Source organism: Poecilia reticulata, linkage group LG19, assembly GCF_000633615.1.
Source record: "Poecilia reticulata strain Guanapo linkage group LG19, Guppy_female_1.0+MT, whole genome shotgun sequence".
In the NCBI taxonomy this organism is placed as follows: domain Eukaryota; kingdom Metazoa; phylum Chordata; class Actinopteri; order Cyprinodontiformes; family Poeciliidae; genus Poecilia; species Poecilia reticulata.
Window position 1 is genome coordinate 23,389,830 of NC_024349.1, and position 15,859 is coordinate 23,405,688.

Consider the following 15,859-nt stretch of genomic DNA (forward strand, 5'->3'; position numbering starts at 1 on the left):
AGAAAGTTTTCAGAATGTATATAAATATTTTTGGTATCTCAAAAGGTTTGATTTTAAAATAAAATCATTTTCATATGGTTTAAAAAAAATAGCAAATCTCCCCAAACTTTTTACAGATTTTCACAAAGGGGTGCTTCAACCTGTAGAGGGCGGCGCAGATTTAGTTTTCTTTACTTCAGCGCAAAACCATTCTGAAGATTTTTCATCCGTTATCCGTTAGTTAGAATGGGAGAAAAAGAAAAAAAACTCCAAACCTGTGTCAACAAGGCTTTAATTTTTCATACAATATATACAAGACGGCGTCACTCAAAAAGGCATATGTAAAAAAAAAAAAAAAAGTAACCAGCAAGTTAAGAATTTGACCTGTTATAAAGAAAAGGCAGATTCGGCCTCCATTACAGCACAAGGCAATCAAAAAAAAAAAAAAGTAAAAAGCTAAACACTTATTTTTTTTACCCACAAAAACCTGATTTGGAAAATATACTTAATTACATGACTGAAAATAATGAAACTTTTAGTTGAATAAATCTAGAATATTCACCCAGTAATGACTTGTACGTCATAAACGTACAAATGCTGTTACATTTTTTTAAAGTCATCTTTCTCACATTTCCAACCCCTACTCAAATTAAAAGGACATAGTATTGAACTTATCTGATCAAAACAGTAAAGAATGGAAGCACAAGAGCTAAATAAGAAAAGCTCCTTTCCCTTTTATTGTCAGAGCTGGAAAGTTAGATAACCTGAGGGTAGGTCAGAACTGGGACTGTAAACTGGGAGACTGCAAGCTGCATTAAAATGGCTTTAGACAAAGAAGAGCCTTTAGACTAAGAGATTCCTTATCTGTGTAAAAGAGGCCCCATCACAGAATGTATCAGAGAACACCAGTGATACAGAACGGACACTTTTAGCTTACCTGCTGCAGTAAAAATACGTTTGGAAATAGCTTGATAGATTAACTTAAGTTGCCGTGTGTTAGAGGTTATTTGCTCTAACTTGTATGAAACAACTGTAAATATGAACATTAAAACATCTGCAATATGATACATATATATATGTTTTTTTCCCTAAAAGGGCTTCATATTTTTCTCAGCTCTCCCACAGTCCTAAGAGGCATTGAATGGATCTCATGTGAGCTTTTTAAGGTCCCGGCGGGTTTGCTGTTGCACTGTCCCCACATGCACTTTTATCTGATTCTCTTGTTTGTTTTCCTCGTGGTTTTGAGAACTGACAGAACACCCCCCTTCGCTTCCCCACTGTCCGACCGTGACACCTGCTGCACTCTTCCTAAGCCAAGTCGAGCGGAGACTGCGGGAGGGTTAAACCTGCCGGCTACGCTTACAGAGTCAACACAACATCTGAAGCTGACTAAAATGGACGAGTTGAAGCAGCAGACATCCTGTAGGGATTAAAGCAGGAGTCCAGTCTGGTGAGAAAGTGCTAGGCGGACAGACGACAGACATCAAAGCAGGGTGTTAGAAAGTAGTTCGCCTCTGGAGTGATAATGAAAACATAAAAAGAAGTGATAATGGCTAGGTTCTGGTTTTTCTTGACTTTTTTTTTTGTGTCAATGAAATCCCCTGAAGAAGCTCAAGTTACTGAAAGAGTCACAGTCGAATGTTCTAGTGGGCAAAGACAGGCCCTGCTCTTCATAGCAATCTGGTATGAAAGAAGTATGAAAAATAAAACTGCAAACCAAATTACCTGATCTAATCTAAAACCACGGCATGGACTGCCTAAACATCACCGGACAGGACTTAAAAACTCGGGAGTTCTTCTAAAACAACTCATGGATGTGATCTCTTTCAGGCTACAGGTGTACAAAACAGAAAGTGCACCAAACGAACAAGGCGTGCTGAAGAAGCACTTGAATCCACCTACATTCACCTCATTCAGAAAGGTGGTAATACAAAGGATTAAAAAAAACAACAGACGATATCTTAACATTTTACATCTCCATGGCAATGTCACGTCCTGCCTTCACAAGCTCTTCCACTCCGCCTTGACGTGATCAGATCGGTTCTTGCGTACCCTCGCCAACGGTTTGATTTATTTATTCATCAGAGAAAATAAATGAATAAATCAACTGATGTCTACTCGTCATCTGGCGGCGCACTTGAAAGAGAAGAGAACAGGGATGAATGAGCGGGCAAACAGCAGCAGGTGCCACAACTGAAGCAGAAAGAATACTTTTCTTTGTCCATCAACAGTGAATCTAACAGGAGAATTGGCTTTTAATTTACCGCCTCACTCGGAGAACATTGGTGTGTTTCATCAATAGGTTTGTCAGCTCTCCTTTTGCCAGACCAACATAAGAAAGCTTATTTCACACATGCACCACTGAGCTGTCACTTCATATTATTGTCCAATTTCAAGGTGGAAGATATAGTCCAATAATCAGTTTTCACTCACTGTGCAATAATTACAACAACAAAAAAAAGTCTTGTTTTTGGGGTGCACCGATTGATAGATTTCTGGCCAATCACCAACTTTGGTTGAAACCCAATTTTTTTTTTTCCCCTTTCTATAACAGGCCCAGTCAGGTGCTATAAGGTAATAACACATATTCAATATTCCAATCTTATTTTATGGAAAAATATGAAAAAATAAAAATTTTCTTTACCAGAAATTCAGCAGTGCTCTCAAATTAAAACGTTGAGAGCATTGTTGTTCAAACTACAAAGTTAACAGGAAAAAAAAAAAATCAGCTCCTTTAATTTTTTATTTTTCTCATTTCTACGTCTTTTTAGTTCTCTTTCCCAGCAAAGCAAAAGGAGACAGCAATTGATTTTCATTTAACATCTGTAGATAAAATCGGCTTGGCATGTAAAAATCGACAGGCCGGTCGATCAATTGGTGCACCCCGACTTATTTTGACATTTCAACAAAAACAGAGCACTTCAAGCACACCAAGATGATGTTCAGGCTATCTGCGAGGCTGGCCTGCAGTCGACTGCTAGCTAACTGTAGCTCTAAAACAGGACAGTTCACCAGGTCAGGCTGGGTTTGCACCAGTCAACTATAAATCAGAAATGCATCCAGGTCACCCTCTACACCCTACTCTACTGTCACAGACATTCTTCATGTTTAACCCAATAAAAATCATGAAGAAAATGTCCTTTTTTTTTTTTTTTTAGCAGAACGGATGATTTGCTATCTGCTATTAACAATCGGGACTCGGTGGGACTGAGGCGAGACACTGCGCCATCAACTGTGAATGCGTCCCACTGACACGTTCAAACACGTCTCCTCCTCCTGATCCCTTACATTGGTCCGTATTTGGATTCGTAGCGACCCACGACGTTCTTGTATTGGCCGCACTCCTTCCGCAGCTCGGCCACCTCCTGCCGCAGCGCCATGTTCTCGCGCTCCAGGAACGCCGCTCGGACCGTGATCTGGTTCTCCTTCAGTCTGCGGGCGTCTCGCGAACGTTTGGCGGCCATGTTGTTCTTCTTCCTCCTCTGCCAGTACTTCTCGTCCTGGGAGTAAGAGATGGCAGAGAGCGGATTAGACCCCGAGTCCAGGGGCGTTATCGGAACACATCCGTTTGAATCTGATTCTGCCTTAAAGCAAGATGGCAGACAGCCAGTCTCCTTTTTGTTTACAAGCAAAGCTCTGTGTTCTGGGGCGAGCCTGGAGACTGAGACCGGAAATGTCAATTTCAGGAAACCGCTGAGTCACTGTGAGTTGCAAGAAGCACTGCTGCAGTCTATTCATTCAAAAGCACTTCAGCAATAACAGCTTTCTCTCAATTAATCATTTTAACACTGAGGCCAAACTTTTATTCAATGAGATGCTGAAATTTGTTGGAGAAAATAATATTCCTCCTTCCACATCTTTTTCTAAGAGGTAGTTTTAGTACTAAAAACCATGTATTTAGTCTAGTTTCTAATTGTCCACTATAAAAGACATTAAGCTAATAAATTTACACGAAAACCAATTTTTCAAATATGTTTCACAATAAAACCTGTTCAAATCAGAGTTCAGTTTGTAGTTTTTATTATAAGGAAAGCATGACTACAAAGTAATAAGTGACAGCTATTTAATCCAATCCTCAGTGACAAAAATGGTTAAATGGTTGACAACATTGAAGATTCAAATTTTGCCCAATGCCAATTTTTTTTGTCTGAAAAGTTGCAAAATATCGCAGTAAAGTTTCTAAGTTAGCTACAGTGGGGTGACTGTTTTTAATAGAAGAACATTAACTAATTATTACACCGTCTGCTTTATAAGAAGGCTAAAGAAATCAATAGAGTTCTGTTTTTTAGAAAATATTCAAGAGAAATCTGAATCCACTACAATCTGCTGCGTTCCAGTCAAACCCACCAGACGCTTCTTCTCCTTTAAATATACAATACAGAAAACAATTTGTAAAAATCACAAGCATTGACATGCATATTTATGTCTTCCTCTCGGCCACATCTTACCTTCTGTTCTTCAGGGACAAACACCTTCTTGGCCTTTTTGATCATGGGCTGCGGCTTGAGCTCCTCCTCACTGAACTTGTGTTTGCGCGGGTTGAACAGTTCACCTCCGGGAACGCTCGACAGGACCAGGTCTGTGGGGTCCGGCTCGTAGTTGACATTCACTTCGATTTCGTCTGGGTCGATGGGCTCCGGAGTCGCCCTTTCCTGCGAGATGGTCACCTCTAAGCAGGCGAGCAAGATGAAAACAGAGATATCAGACAGCTGTAGGAATAAAATAAAAATAACCTAAACTGACATAGATTGTTTTTTATACATATATATATATATATATTATTTTAATCCTTCATGTTGCTGTTCCCATTGTGTGCTTTACTGGCTTCCATGTGTGCAGTCTGTAGGTAATGCTGCAGTAAACTCTACAATCTCCACTATGCAGCCAAAACTATTTTCACTACTGGTTTGTTTCAAAGCAGTGTCACACTCAGGTCACAGCATATCATGTTTCTTAGCCATCTATAACCACCAGACCACCTAAATATTAAAGATTTTAATTTTAACATATCTGATGTGTACATAAAAACACAAAAACCAAAAAAAGTCAGAAAAAGCCAAGTTATCACCAAGTTCCCCTTAAAATGCAAAATAGGAGGAACCACACAAAATTAACTGTGTGGCACCATTTATGGTGCCAAGTACTTCACCATAGATGGTGAAGTACTTGGCATAGACTGATGATGTGCATAAGATTTTTTAATATAATTTCTGAATTGTACAATTATATTATTATACAGTGGAGCAATTTTTATGTAAATAAACAATATTAAAAAGATGCATTAAGGGGTAAAAAAGTTGGTAAATATCAGTATATTAAATAGAAATGATTAGTTTCAACAAGTAGAAAAGTACAAAAATACTTCAGCTGTATTTACACAGAAACGTTGCGTTTTTACAGGTGAGACCACTTCTCTGTTAGATGATAAAATACTGAGATATGCTGCTGATCGAAATTTGTCTGAAAATAATCAAATTGTGAATTTGCCCGATACATTTTATTTCTAGAATTTCTGAATCATAATTTGAACAACAACCAAACTGGGTAAACACTGCCTCGGTTTACCGAAAAATGCGATTTCCTGCTTTCTGTGCGGGTTTCCCACTCACCTGTACTGACGTCGCAGGTAATGTCCGAATCACTCTTTGTGATGATCACCACTTCCTCCTCGCACCTGTCCAGCTCCGTGATGGGCAGCAGGGTCACGGGCTTGCTCTTTACTTTCTCAGTTTCGGCCACGCTAACTTCTGGGAGTCCCTTTAAAGCGGCGTTGTCGGGTGATGTCGGGATGCCATTCTCCATGAGGAATTCCTCCAGGTCCATGTACTCCAGGTGGAAGCTCTCGCCGTCGTAGGGAATGGTTTTATCCCAGATAGCAGGGGTCAGCGCGGCCGAAGGCCCCATGTCGCTTCCTCCTCCGGTCAGGTCGGCACTGCCTTCCAGACCCAACTTCTCCTTATCCGTGTCTGAAAGAGGCGGCAGCAGGTTACGGTTACACTTCTTTATGAAAAAGGTGTCTTAAAAAAATACATAAAGAAAGAAAGAAAACAAAGGAAGCTTTTTCCGACATGAAAACAATTCCTGAGCGGATCAGAAATGTGTGAAACAGCCGGGGGAAAGTGAACCGCAGGGTTGTGGCTTTGACATGCAAGAGGAGGCGACAAATATGCTGAGTCACAGACAGAAGCACAGCCCACTTTTAACATACGTTTAGACCTGCAACAGGAGTTAGCATGTCTCTCCTTCAGTGAAACAAACGGGCCACTTCACGTTTGCCTCCAAGGCAAAACAAGAAGTTTAATCACCTATAGGGTGTTCAGATAGAAAAGCACTCAGGTTAACTATTTGACTGCCAACTCAAATTTGTGGTGCTAATAATAAAAATTTGGGTTTTGTAAATTGAAAAATACAAAAAACAAGTTGTTTTTTTTTCATTAAGTGGAGTGGGAGAAGTGCCCAAAGCTCACTCTCTAGTTCATGATAAATTAGAACAAGCTCAATATTTCTATTTGCCTGACTTATCATTTTCTCTCTTTGTACCAAAAACTGAATAATAAAAGTCTTCAGTGTGGTGCTTTGGTCTCAATCAGCCATTTTTGTTGAAGGACAATTTTGTTTACAGACACTTCATAATTTATTTTATCTGTTGTTCCATCTGTCTTCCAGTTTCCAGTGTCGAAAATTTGTTAGAAATTATTATTTTAGTTGAAAATGGTCTCAAAATAACAAGATTTTTGTTCATTGCAATAACTTCTGGGACAATTTGTCGTCCAGCAAAAGTTATTGGCCTATATCAAATAGTCAATAAAAAATGTGTTCACTTCAGGACATCCAAAGTGCTAGTGGCGCCCCCCCAAGTCATGGCACCCTGGGTAGTGACCTATTCTAAAAAATAATATCTGAGCGCAGTGAGTGGCAAACTATTCTGCACGGAGTTTGCATGTTCTCACAAAAAAATGTGTGTGCATGGTTGTGTGTCCTGTCTGTCTCTGTGTTGCCCCGCCTCTCGCCCGGAATGCTAGCTGGAGATAGGCGCCCCTCCCGACCCTCACCAAGTGACAAGGGTGCAAAGAAAATGGATGGATAGCTTACAGTGCCATCGGGCATCCGGATAGCATCGTCACCCTACCCACACAAAACCCTCCCGCCTGAACCCAAATACCCGCTATCAGCCAGTACAGGGCGTCCTAGTTCTTCATTCACCATGCATTAGTTAAGAATAGTTGTAGAAACAATAACACAATATTTTTGCTAACCTACAATGTTTTGCCTGAACAGTGTGTGCTCTCTGTCCTCAATCGTTCTGCAGGTGGCATTTAACAAGACGGGAGCGACAAGATCTTGCACCAAATGAAGTAGATACAAATCTAGAAGCTAAATTTAATATTTAATGTAGACGCCAAACAAAACGTCAGCATCAACGAAGCTATATTCAAAACACGGGGCGTGTTTAGAAACATCTAGACTGTGAGCTCTGTTAAAGGAGCAGAGAGGCCACTGTTTAAAGAGGCCATGCTTATATAGACTATGCTATTGTCGTTATATCTTTCTAAGTCACTAGTATTGGAAAACCCGCTGTAGTAAACGGCGTTCTCGCGCTGTTCCCTCCGTTTTTAACGGGTTGAGAAGTCAGTTTTTGCAGGTCCACACTCTCTCTGCTCCACCAATGTTTTCCTCTTACCGTCGTCCTCGTCCAGTATATTCGGTGGGGGCATTTCCATTATTTTCTTCAGAACCACCGGGAACGAGCTAGGAGGCTCTCCGGCTGCTTCCAGCTTTATGTGAATGGGCTCCACCGACATGTTTCCCTCTTCCCTTGTTGTTGTTCACGGCGAAAGAAGCAGTCTCCGCTGTTTTCCACTAAGCCCTGAGTTGAGCGTCCGCGATATTATTTATTCCGCCGTGACATAAGATGGTTTAGTACCCCGAAAACACACTGAAAAGTTGCCCGAACATCAAAGCATCGCAATAAGTTCCCTTCTCTAAACCCACTTCCTCTGAAAAAAAGAAGGTATTCGGGTTTTGGTGTAGGGGGAGGGGGGGGACCACGCCTTCTTATTAACATGTCTGCTCTGCATCGCTTCGATTGGCGAACTGGACCACAACTCATTAATATTAATTAAATTTCAAGAGTAGGCGGAGCTCTGGGGTAGTAACTGCACTCTTATTGGTTAACCGTGTTACATATGTTTCACGGAGTTGTGGAAAAAAACTAAAACGACCTGTCACAGGGAAAAACATATTCATTTTTTGTCATAAAACCACAAATTATACCCATTTATTCAGCTATTGCAACTTAAATTTCCGTCAAACGCACCAACTTATATGTTTTAGTGCAACTTTTGCTTAGGAATGGCCTGTGTGATATGTCAGTTGCTTATTTCACCTCAAATTAACCCAATTCCCAAAGTGGCAGCAAAAGTGTAAACTAGAAACACTGAGGAGATGTAAACTAACTCATCATGAAGAGCCTCTGTTTTGTGTTGTGGCGCAGCTCACGTGGGGACACACGTGCTGCTTGCCGCGCTTACATATCTGCTGGCTCCATCCAGCCCTGCGGCTCTGTATCTGTGTCTCTCACATGCAAGGGTGTGCAAAAAGGGCGGCCGCGGTGGGGAACTTGTAATTATGCATGCCTGTCTGACACCTTCAGGTTTCAATTTCTCCTGCAGCCTAGCTGAGCAGACACACCAAGGGCAAAGAATCTGTACATCTTGTCCAGGAGACATAGCAAGACAGAATTAGCATGACCAAGTTAGTCATGGGTAAAAAGGGGATTGTGATCATAATGTACACAAACATTTGTACCCAGGTGGTTTGCATACATTGCCAAGGAAACCACTGCAAACTGAAGACAATCTAAGACAAGCAATCTGCAAATCCTGTTAAGCTTTTTTCTTTTTGCCATCAAAATATTTCATATCGAATCGTTTTCGAACAATGATCTTATTTATCAGGTGGTGGAAAAAGCTTTCCCAACCAAACAGAACCTGTCTGACGTACAGGTTTGAAGTACGCAAAAATACCTCAAAAAACAACACACCCTTAAAAAATGAAATGAAGGAAAGATTAGATCTATCGGTATGGAAAAGGGTTTTAGGCATTGAGGATTAAAGCAAATATCAGATTCACCACTGTTGCCGGGCCAACGAAACTCACCCTAAAATGTCTTGAGGACTCATGAAGGTTGACAAAAAACCAAGAACGAAAGCTTTCCAGATCTCTCTTGCCTCAGATTAAAAAAAGGCCACCATCTCTCCGACATCAAACACTTAATGGCAGTTGTTACTGCCAGAGGTGAAAAACAGTTTTTTGGCTTATTTACTTTTTCACATAGCACCAGATTGTTCACTAGGACTTTTATGGTTTAAAAAAATGCATTTAGTGTCTTTGTCCAAAATAACAGTGTTTGATGGTCTAAAAAACATCAACAGAAAAAAACAGAAGAAATCTGTAAAGCAGATTATACTTTTTCAAAACACTGTAGCAGGCAGGAGTTATTTGTCTGCTACAGACAAATAACCCATTATTTGTCTGTAGCAGACAGTATGTACAAACTTTATGGTTTGTACAGTTTGTACAGTTTGTATATATTTGGCCACCATTGCGAGTAACTACAACAAGCACGCAACCCTAGAGCTATAAAACATTTTTATGACGGTAGTAGAAGAGGCCCCAGCTATTCTTTATGTAAAAAGGAAACACGTGTGACTTCTTTTAGGTACTGTTTGTGCTGACAAACTGTTGAAGTCATGAGTTTGCTCAAGGTCATGCACTATATGTCATAACCTATAGTGCATGAAGCATGTCTCAATCACATATCTCAAGGGATTGAGACATGCTTCATGTTCTGATGCTTGTCTAAAAGTAATTCCTGTGGTGCCAGTCTTGATCATGAGACTTTGAATTTTGAGGCGACTTCTTCATCGCAATTCAGAACATTACTTCTCACTTCCTGGCAATTTTTGTCTTTCTCACTAGAATTTCCAATTTAGTTTCACTATTGTGGTCAGCTTGAGGCATCCTATTTCACAACAACGGCTTCAAAAGTGGAATTTAGCATTGATTTGTTACGGCTAAGCTCCTGACAAAAAGGCGTCATGGGATACAGTGAAAGAAAGAACAAGCTGGTGGCTAAGATGGGACATAAAACTAAGCCTAGGCAAACGACCAGCTTTTTTTTTTTTTTTTTTACATCTCTTACATTTTCTCTTGGTTATTTTTTTTAACTTAAATACCAAATAAACATAAGTCATACAGAATTGTATGGCCTTTCCCACTTCATAACCCATGTTTATGAAGCAGGAAAGGCCAACTATTTTGGGAAATCGGCTAAAGAAAATTTATTTTTGTGAGTGTGTTTCTTCTCCCACCCTGTTTATCATCACAGTGTCAGTCTGGACTAATTGCTGACTGGAAAAATGTCTTCAGCCTTTGATTATGGCAAATAAGACCTAATTAGACAAATGGAATCACGGAACAGCTGCAAACAGAGAACACCCACTCCTCTCTGAGACATTATTGTGTTATATCCTGTTCTATAATGGCAGAGAGTGGCCACCCTTGCTCAGGAAGGTTTACATTTAACTATTCCTGTTACGACTGAGGTTATTTTGGAAAATTTTAGAGAAATTATTAAATTGTTGACTTACAGAAGATAATGAGTGTCCTGCCAGGGAGGAGAAGCTGCTTGAGCAACTGATGTGAAACAAGCTGACTGCGTGAGCACGCACGGAATGGGGTGTGCACTTTTTTTTTTTCTGGTTAGGGAAAACGTGCAACTGGTAACAGGAGGGGTTATTTGGAGCTTTAAGCAAAACACAAAGTAGAGCTGCAAAAAACAAGAGAAACTTGCGACTGTACCATTACTGAACTCTGCTATGACAGCTCCAAGTCGTACTATTCAATTACAACATTGCCCACAGTTACTGCGTTTCCATTACGGATGTGTGCGAAGCTTTATCGATATTTTAATGTTGAAAAAATTAATTTCACAAGTGCGGTGTTTCCAGGAAGCAGACGTGATTTTAATTTGCATTCAAATCATACATGAATAAGCTTGTTAATCCAATAAGTCGTTTAAAATTACAAAGGCGACGGATGTAAACGTGAGGTATAGCTCAACCATGGCACTAGCGCTCGTCACCAGCCATCAGAAGAGGCTGAAAGTTAACCTCCATCTGTCCAGTTGACAAATCGATCAGTCTACTGCTCAACATTTAGTTGGTTTGGTGAATTCCTGAACTGAAACCAGAAATAGTACCCAAAGTAGCAAGTAGGGATGCAAGTTTATTGATTAATGAATTAATCTAAAGTTGATTGATCTTGAGCTGCCGGTTTAAAAAACAAACAAACAAAAAAAACCTACTGAGTTTTCTCTTACAAAAAGAGGCTTGGCCATCTTTGGATAACTTAAAGGGTAAAATTTTTCATAATATGCTAGATTTAAAAAGAAAAAAACACACACACACCCTGAAACTTAAGGAGTATGTCGAGTTATTATATTTCAAAACAGAGCCTCATAAAGTGTTTGGACCACTTCTCTTTCTCGTTCTGGTATAGCCCTGCCATCTTTGTTTCTGTATCAACTGGTTCTGCTTAATGATGACAAGCGGTGCCTTCATCTGGATGGCAGCCAAACAACAGTTGTAAAAGAAGGTGTAAGTTGACATTATTTAATTTTTAAATGTAGCTGATTTTAATCTAATAAACAACAAAACAACAATTAATTGAAAGTTAATTAACTGTTTGCATCAATAGTTGTGAGACTACCAACATTAGTCAGCTAGTAAAAAATGGTTGATTGCCATGGAAACACTGATTGGTACAGTTATGACCCACCACTGCTTCAAGGAAGTTGACTCTTCATTGATCCCCAATTAAGAGTCAACTTCATTGTTATCCTTCAGGCAAGATACTGCAATTTAAAATCAACGTGTATTACTAACGTGTAACATTAATGTGAGGTTTCAAGCGGAAAGAAAACAGAATGGTAATATAATTTAATCATGAACTTTCAAGGCTTCCACTCCCTTTTCCACACATTGACTCAGCAGAAATGTATCGGGCTCCACGACACTTCAAAGAGACGTAAAACAGATATCACTGATGTCCGCTCATCCAAAGTAAACCTTTCACCAGTTTATCTCTCTCCTTTCTTTTTTAGAAGGGGGGCGTGGTCCTGTGCTTTCATACAGACGTGAATGTACCTTGGAACATTAAGTAACTCTAAAAAATTATATTTTTCACAGCAAATCAATTTTGGCCACCAAACTGACAGCATTAAATGAAGGCAAATGTAACTTACTAGTGATTAAATGAATCCCATGCACTGAAACACTCCTCCACGGGAATTACACATTCGCAAAGTATAGTAACCATGTCCGATTTTACATGTAGAAGCCACTCGATCTCCGTAATAAAAGGATGTGCCACACCTTGGATTGTTCTTGTGAACCAAATCCCCCCCTCTGTGCTGAAACTTCAAACCTTCGGACTCCTTTCTGGAGCCAGGGGTTCAGATTCCTGCAGCCCAGCTGACACAAAATTACACGACAAACACGCGGTGACCCAAAAATGTTTGCAATTTCCCACTATCCCTCAGATGTGACCCGAATTCCAAGCAGAAACAAACTGAGCAACGTTTTACCTGAGCTAAATCATTGCTCAAATGTGCAACTTGACTTACCATTGTCGTCAAAGTTCGGGAGAGTGAACGGGTGCTCAAGGAGAGCCCTGAAAATCTCGGGGATTTCTGTAGTCATGTTTTTTCTCCTTTAAACTGGAATTAAATAAAAATAATAACAAATGAAATGTTTCAGGGTGGCAACTTAAGCTTGTAGGGTATTAAAATGAAAGCGAGGAGACAGCTCAGAGTCCTGCAGCTACACGGACTAACCCGCAATCTGTTGGGATAGTAACTTTAACGGGTCCCTCGCTGTGAACTATGGACAACAAGTTACTTAACGTAGTCCCGCCTCCGTTTGTCGCCGTCAGCCAATCAGCAACGCGCGTCACCTGGGAAATAAACGGAGCGAACACCGACTGTCTCGCGGTGTTGTTCATCACGACTTTAACAGCCAATCACGAGACGCAGTTACATTACTTAAGAGTAAAAAAAAACGTGTAAACTCCAATTGCTGCACAGTGTGATGTAAATCTTCTTTTGACCTATAAATTAGGCCAGAAAGAGACGTAATACCACCCAGGTGTTCACAGAATTTCTTAATCAGTTTTAAAACAATCTTAAAATTATACTCAGTGAATTCAGCTAAGTGTGACGGGACACTATAAGTGTAGGCCAACGTTACCTGAACTGTAACTTTAAACAAATACGTGGATTTGGTGCAAATTGAGCCGAATAAAATGACCAGATTAACATTTTGTTGATCAAAATGTTAGCACTTGGATTCTGCTGATTAAGACAGTCATAAAAGTTTTGGTGTTCGCTATGTTTTCTGATCGAAAACACACTGCGGGCAATAATTATACCTGTATCCTGCAGGGCAGGTTCAGGCGGGGTCAGTAGACTTAAGCCTACACGTGCAAAAATGTTTGGTAGGATGTTCTACAGACACGTGCGAAAAAGCTCAACATTCTTTCCTCATAGCTACTGTATTTGGTGTTAGAGCAGATATCCTAAACAAGAAAAACCAAATCACATTACAAATGTACACGCATTTAATTAGCATTTACGTAGCACAGTATTCGTGAAGTGGAAGCATATGGCTCTTAATGTTTTAAATAATCTAAAAAGTGTAGCTTTATTTTCAGCCATCTTTACAGTTATATCCATGAATAAAATCCACTATAACCAATTGTCTTACAGTAGCCGAGAGTCCATGAAAATAAACACAACAATGGAAGTTATGCTAGCAAGTTTATTAGAAATTCCATGCTAACACAAAACGGAATAAAGTTATAGTAGTTATACTAGTAAGTTTATGGTATTGAGGCTTGCAAATACTGTACATGTAAGTGAAGTACTCTCAGCATAAATCCAGGTGTTCTGTGAATGCCTCAGAGGTTTGTCAGATAACGTTAGTGAACAAACATCGTGAATTAGAGAACACACCAGACAAGTCAGGATAAAATTGTGGGACAGTGGGGGTAGATAACAATATCCAAGGATTTATGTCCCAGGAACTGTAACCCAGCTGTATTTTATTTGTTTGTTCTGTGTTATTTGCTTTTCTGTATTGTTTTTACTTTATGGGTAGTGTCCCTTTAAGAGCAAGGTACGACATCACTTTACGGCAGTGTTCCGACTGCAGTTACTAGGGGAACTCCCGGGCTTTAGAGTTTCATAGCTGCTGCGGAGTAGAGACATGCTAGTCTCTGCCTACCTTCTGCATAGCGCTTTACTTCTTTATGCCTGATATGTTTTCCTGCTAGTGCATTATTGTGGCCGATATTGGGGAAAGGAACACTGGGAAGGTGTTCCTGTGCCTGCGGAGGAAGAGAGAGGCTGCGGAGTTTTCCGTGTCTGTGGACGCCAGCTGCCATCGTCATTCTGGGTCGTCATCCCAGCCAGAACAACCTCTTTCATCGATTCGTTTCGTACGCATCAGATACACACACAAATATAGAGCTCTACATTAACCATTTTTATTTTCCTGGCCAGCTTCTTTTAATTTTATTTTATTCTTACCAAAGACCCTGAAAGGATTCCTTATGATCTGTTTTTTTTTTTTTCTTTGTTGGTTTTCCAGGAAAACTGAATGACGAAGTATTGAGACGAAGTTGGATGCGTTTCAGTCCAGTAACTTGTAATAAACATAACTGGTTGATAGTACACTGCTATCTGAACCCGAGTAAATTCTGTTCTTTGGTTACAGAACCACTACCATAATTTAAACATGGTGCAACAAACTGGACAAGACGAAGCCAAGAGGCCACCCAGGTATCTCTGGAGGAGCTGCAGAGAACCACAACTCAAGAAGACTGTCAACAGCACCAGACTCCAAAAATTTATACAAAATAAGTTCAAAACTGTATAATTCACTTTACACCACCACAAAATCTGAATTAGACACAAATATTGTAATTCCAAAGTGAATAAATGGAAGTTCCAAAGGTGTGAATAGCTTTGCACAAAAAGAAAAAGCGCAGTCTTTACATTTTTTTGCTAAAACATTTTATTGAATGCTTTCAAAAGATTTTGGTCCACTTGTGTAATCATGAACTTCCAACAAGGGAGGAGGAAAGGAAGATTTGAGGAAGCAACCAAACACATAAAACTGTAACAAAAAATAAAACGTGAAAATAAAACCAGTATAAAAACAGGCCTTCCTTCCCCTTCCAAATCCCTGTCGGCTTCAGTGAAATTCCAGAAAACAACTTCAATATGCTGATGACCAGCTGATGGTGAACTTCTTCAGTAGCTGCATTCAACCAAAGGAGGGAAAGCAGGTCATCATGAGTCACATGAACGTTTCCAGAGAAGACCGTTTGTTAGTTGAGGACTGTGTCATTTCACTGCAACGTGGTGTGTCATGAACTTCAGGAGCATCAGAATGAAAGCTCTTTTAGTTAAAACAGTCCTTCAAATTATTTAGGGAAAATTTAGCCCAAAGGGAATATTTTAACTTAAAGATGCAGTATAGAACTTTTATAAAGAATTTTTTTTTTTTTAAACATATTTGTTAAAACTCGCCATGTTGTGACAGTGTATGAGATGGAAAATTTGTGAAAATGTTGATCATCTCCACCTACTCTCTGAGCTACTTTTGCAGTCTGAAGAAATGCACCAAAAATAACCAATCGGAGCCAGGGGGAGGGGCTTAGCGCTGTCAATCAACCCTGTGAACTTGCTGTGAAATGTGTTAATGCTGACTGTTCCAGGAAAAATGTGCACCATCATCGGTGGCCATGCTAACTA

At 39.9% G+C, this 15,859-nt stretch overlaps 1 protein-coding gene across 2 annotated transcripts; it reads right to left on the bottom strand.

Moving 5' to 3' along the window:
* Positions 1-254: 254 nt before the first annotated feature.
* Positions 255-12,892, bottom strand: tefa (TEF transcription factor, PAR bZIP family member a). 2 transcript variants are annotated; one of them, XM_008437873.2, is made up of 5 exons: positions 12,668-12,892; positions 5,589-5,945; positions 4,428-4,648; positions 3,268-3,479; positions 255-2,115 (listed from the first exon to the last, which is right to left on the bottom strand). In XM_008437873.2, exons 1-5 carry the CDS (start codon positions 12,741-12,743, stop codon positions 2,094-2,096), a joined length of 888 nt encoding a protein of 295 aa, XP_008436095.1. In that variant the 5' UTR covers positions 12,744-12,892; the 3' UTR covers positions 255-2,093. The 2 variants fall into 2 exon arrangements, with proteins under 2 accessions (XP_008436095.1, XP_008436094.1); XM_008437872.2 differs by lacking the exon at positions 12,668-12,892 and adding an exon at positions 7,661-8,002.
* Between the last annotated feature and the right edge of the window lie 2,967 nt (positions 12,893-15,859).

Coding starts and splice junctions, on each gene's coding strand:
- tefa (XM_008437872.2), bottom strand. CDS start 7,781: ATGTCGGTGGAGCCCATTCACATAAAGCTGGAAGCAGCCGGAGAGCCT. Junction 4,649..5,588: donor TACCTGCGACGTCAGTACAG/GTGAGTGGGAAA, acceptor TCGCCTGCTTAG/AGGTGACCATCTCGCAGGAA. Junction 3,480..4,427: donor TTGTCCCTGAAGAACAGAAG/GTAAGATGTGGC, acceptor TCTTACTCCCAG/GACGAGAAGTACTGGCAGAG.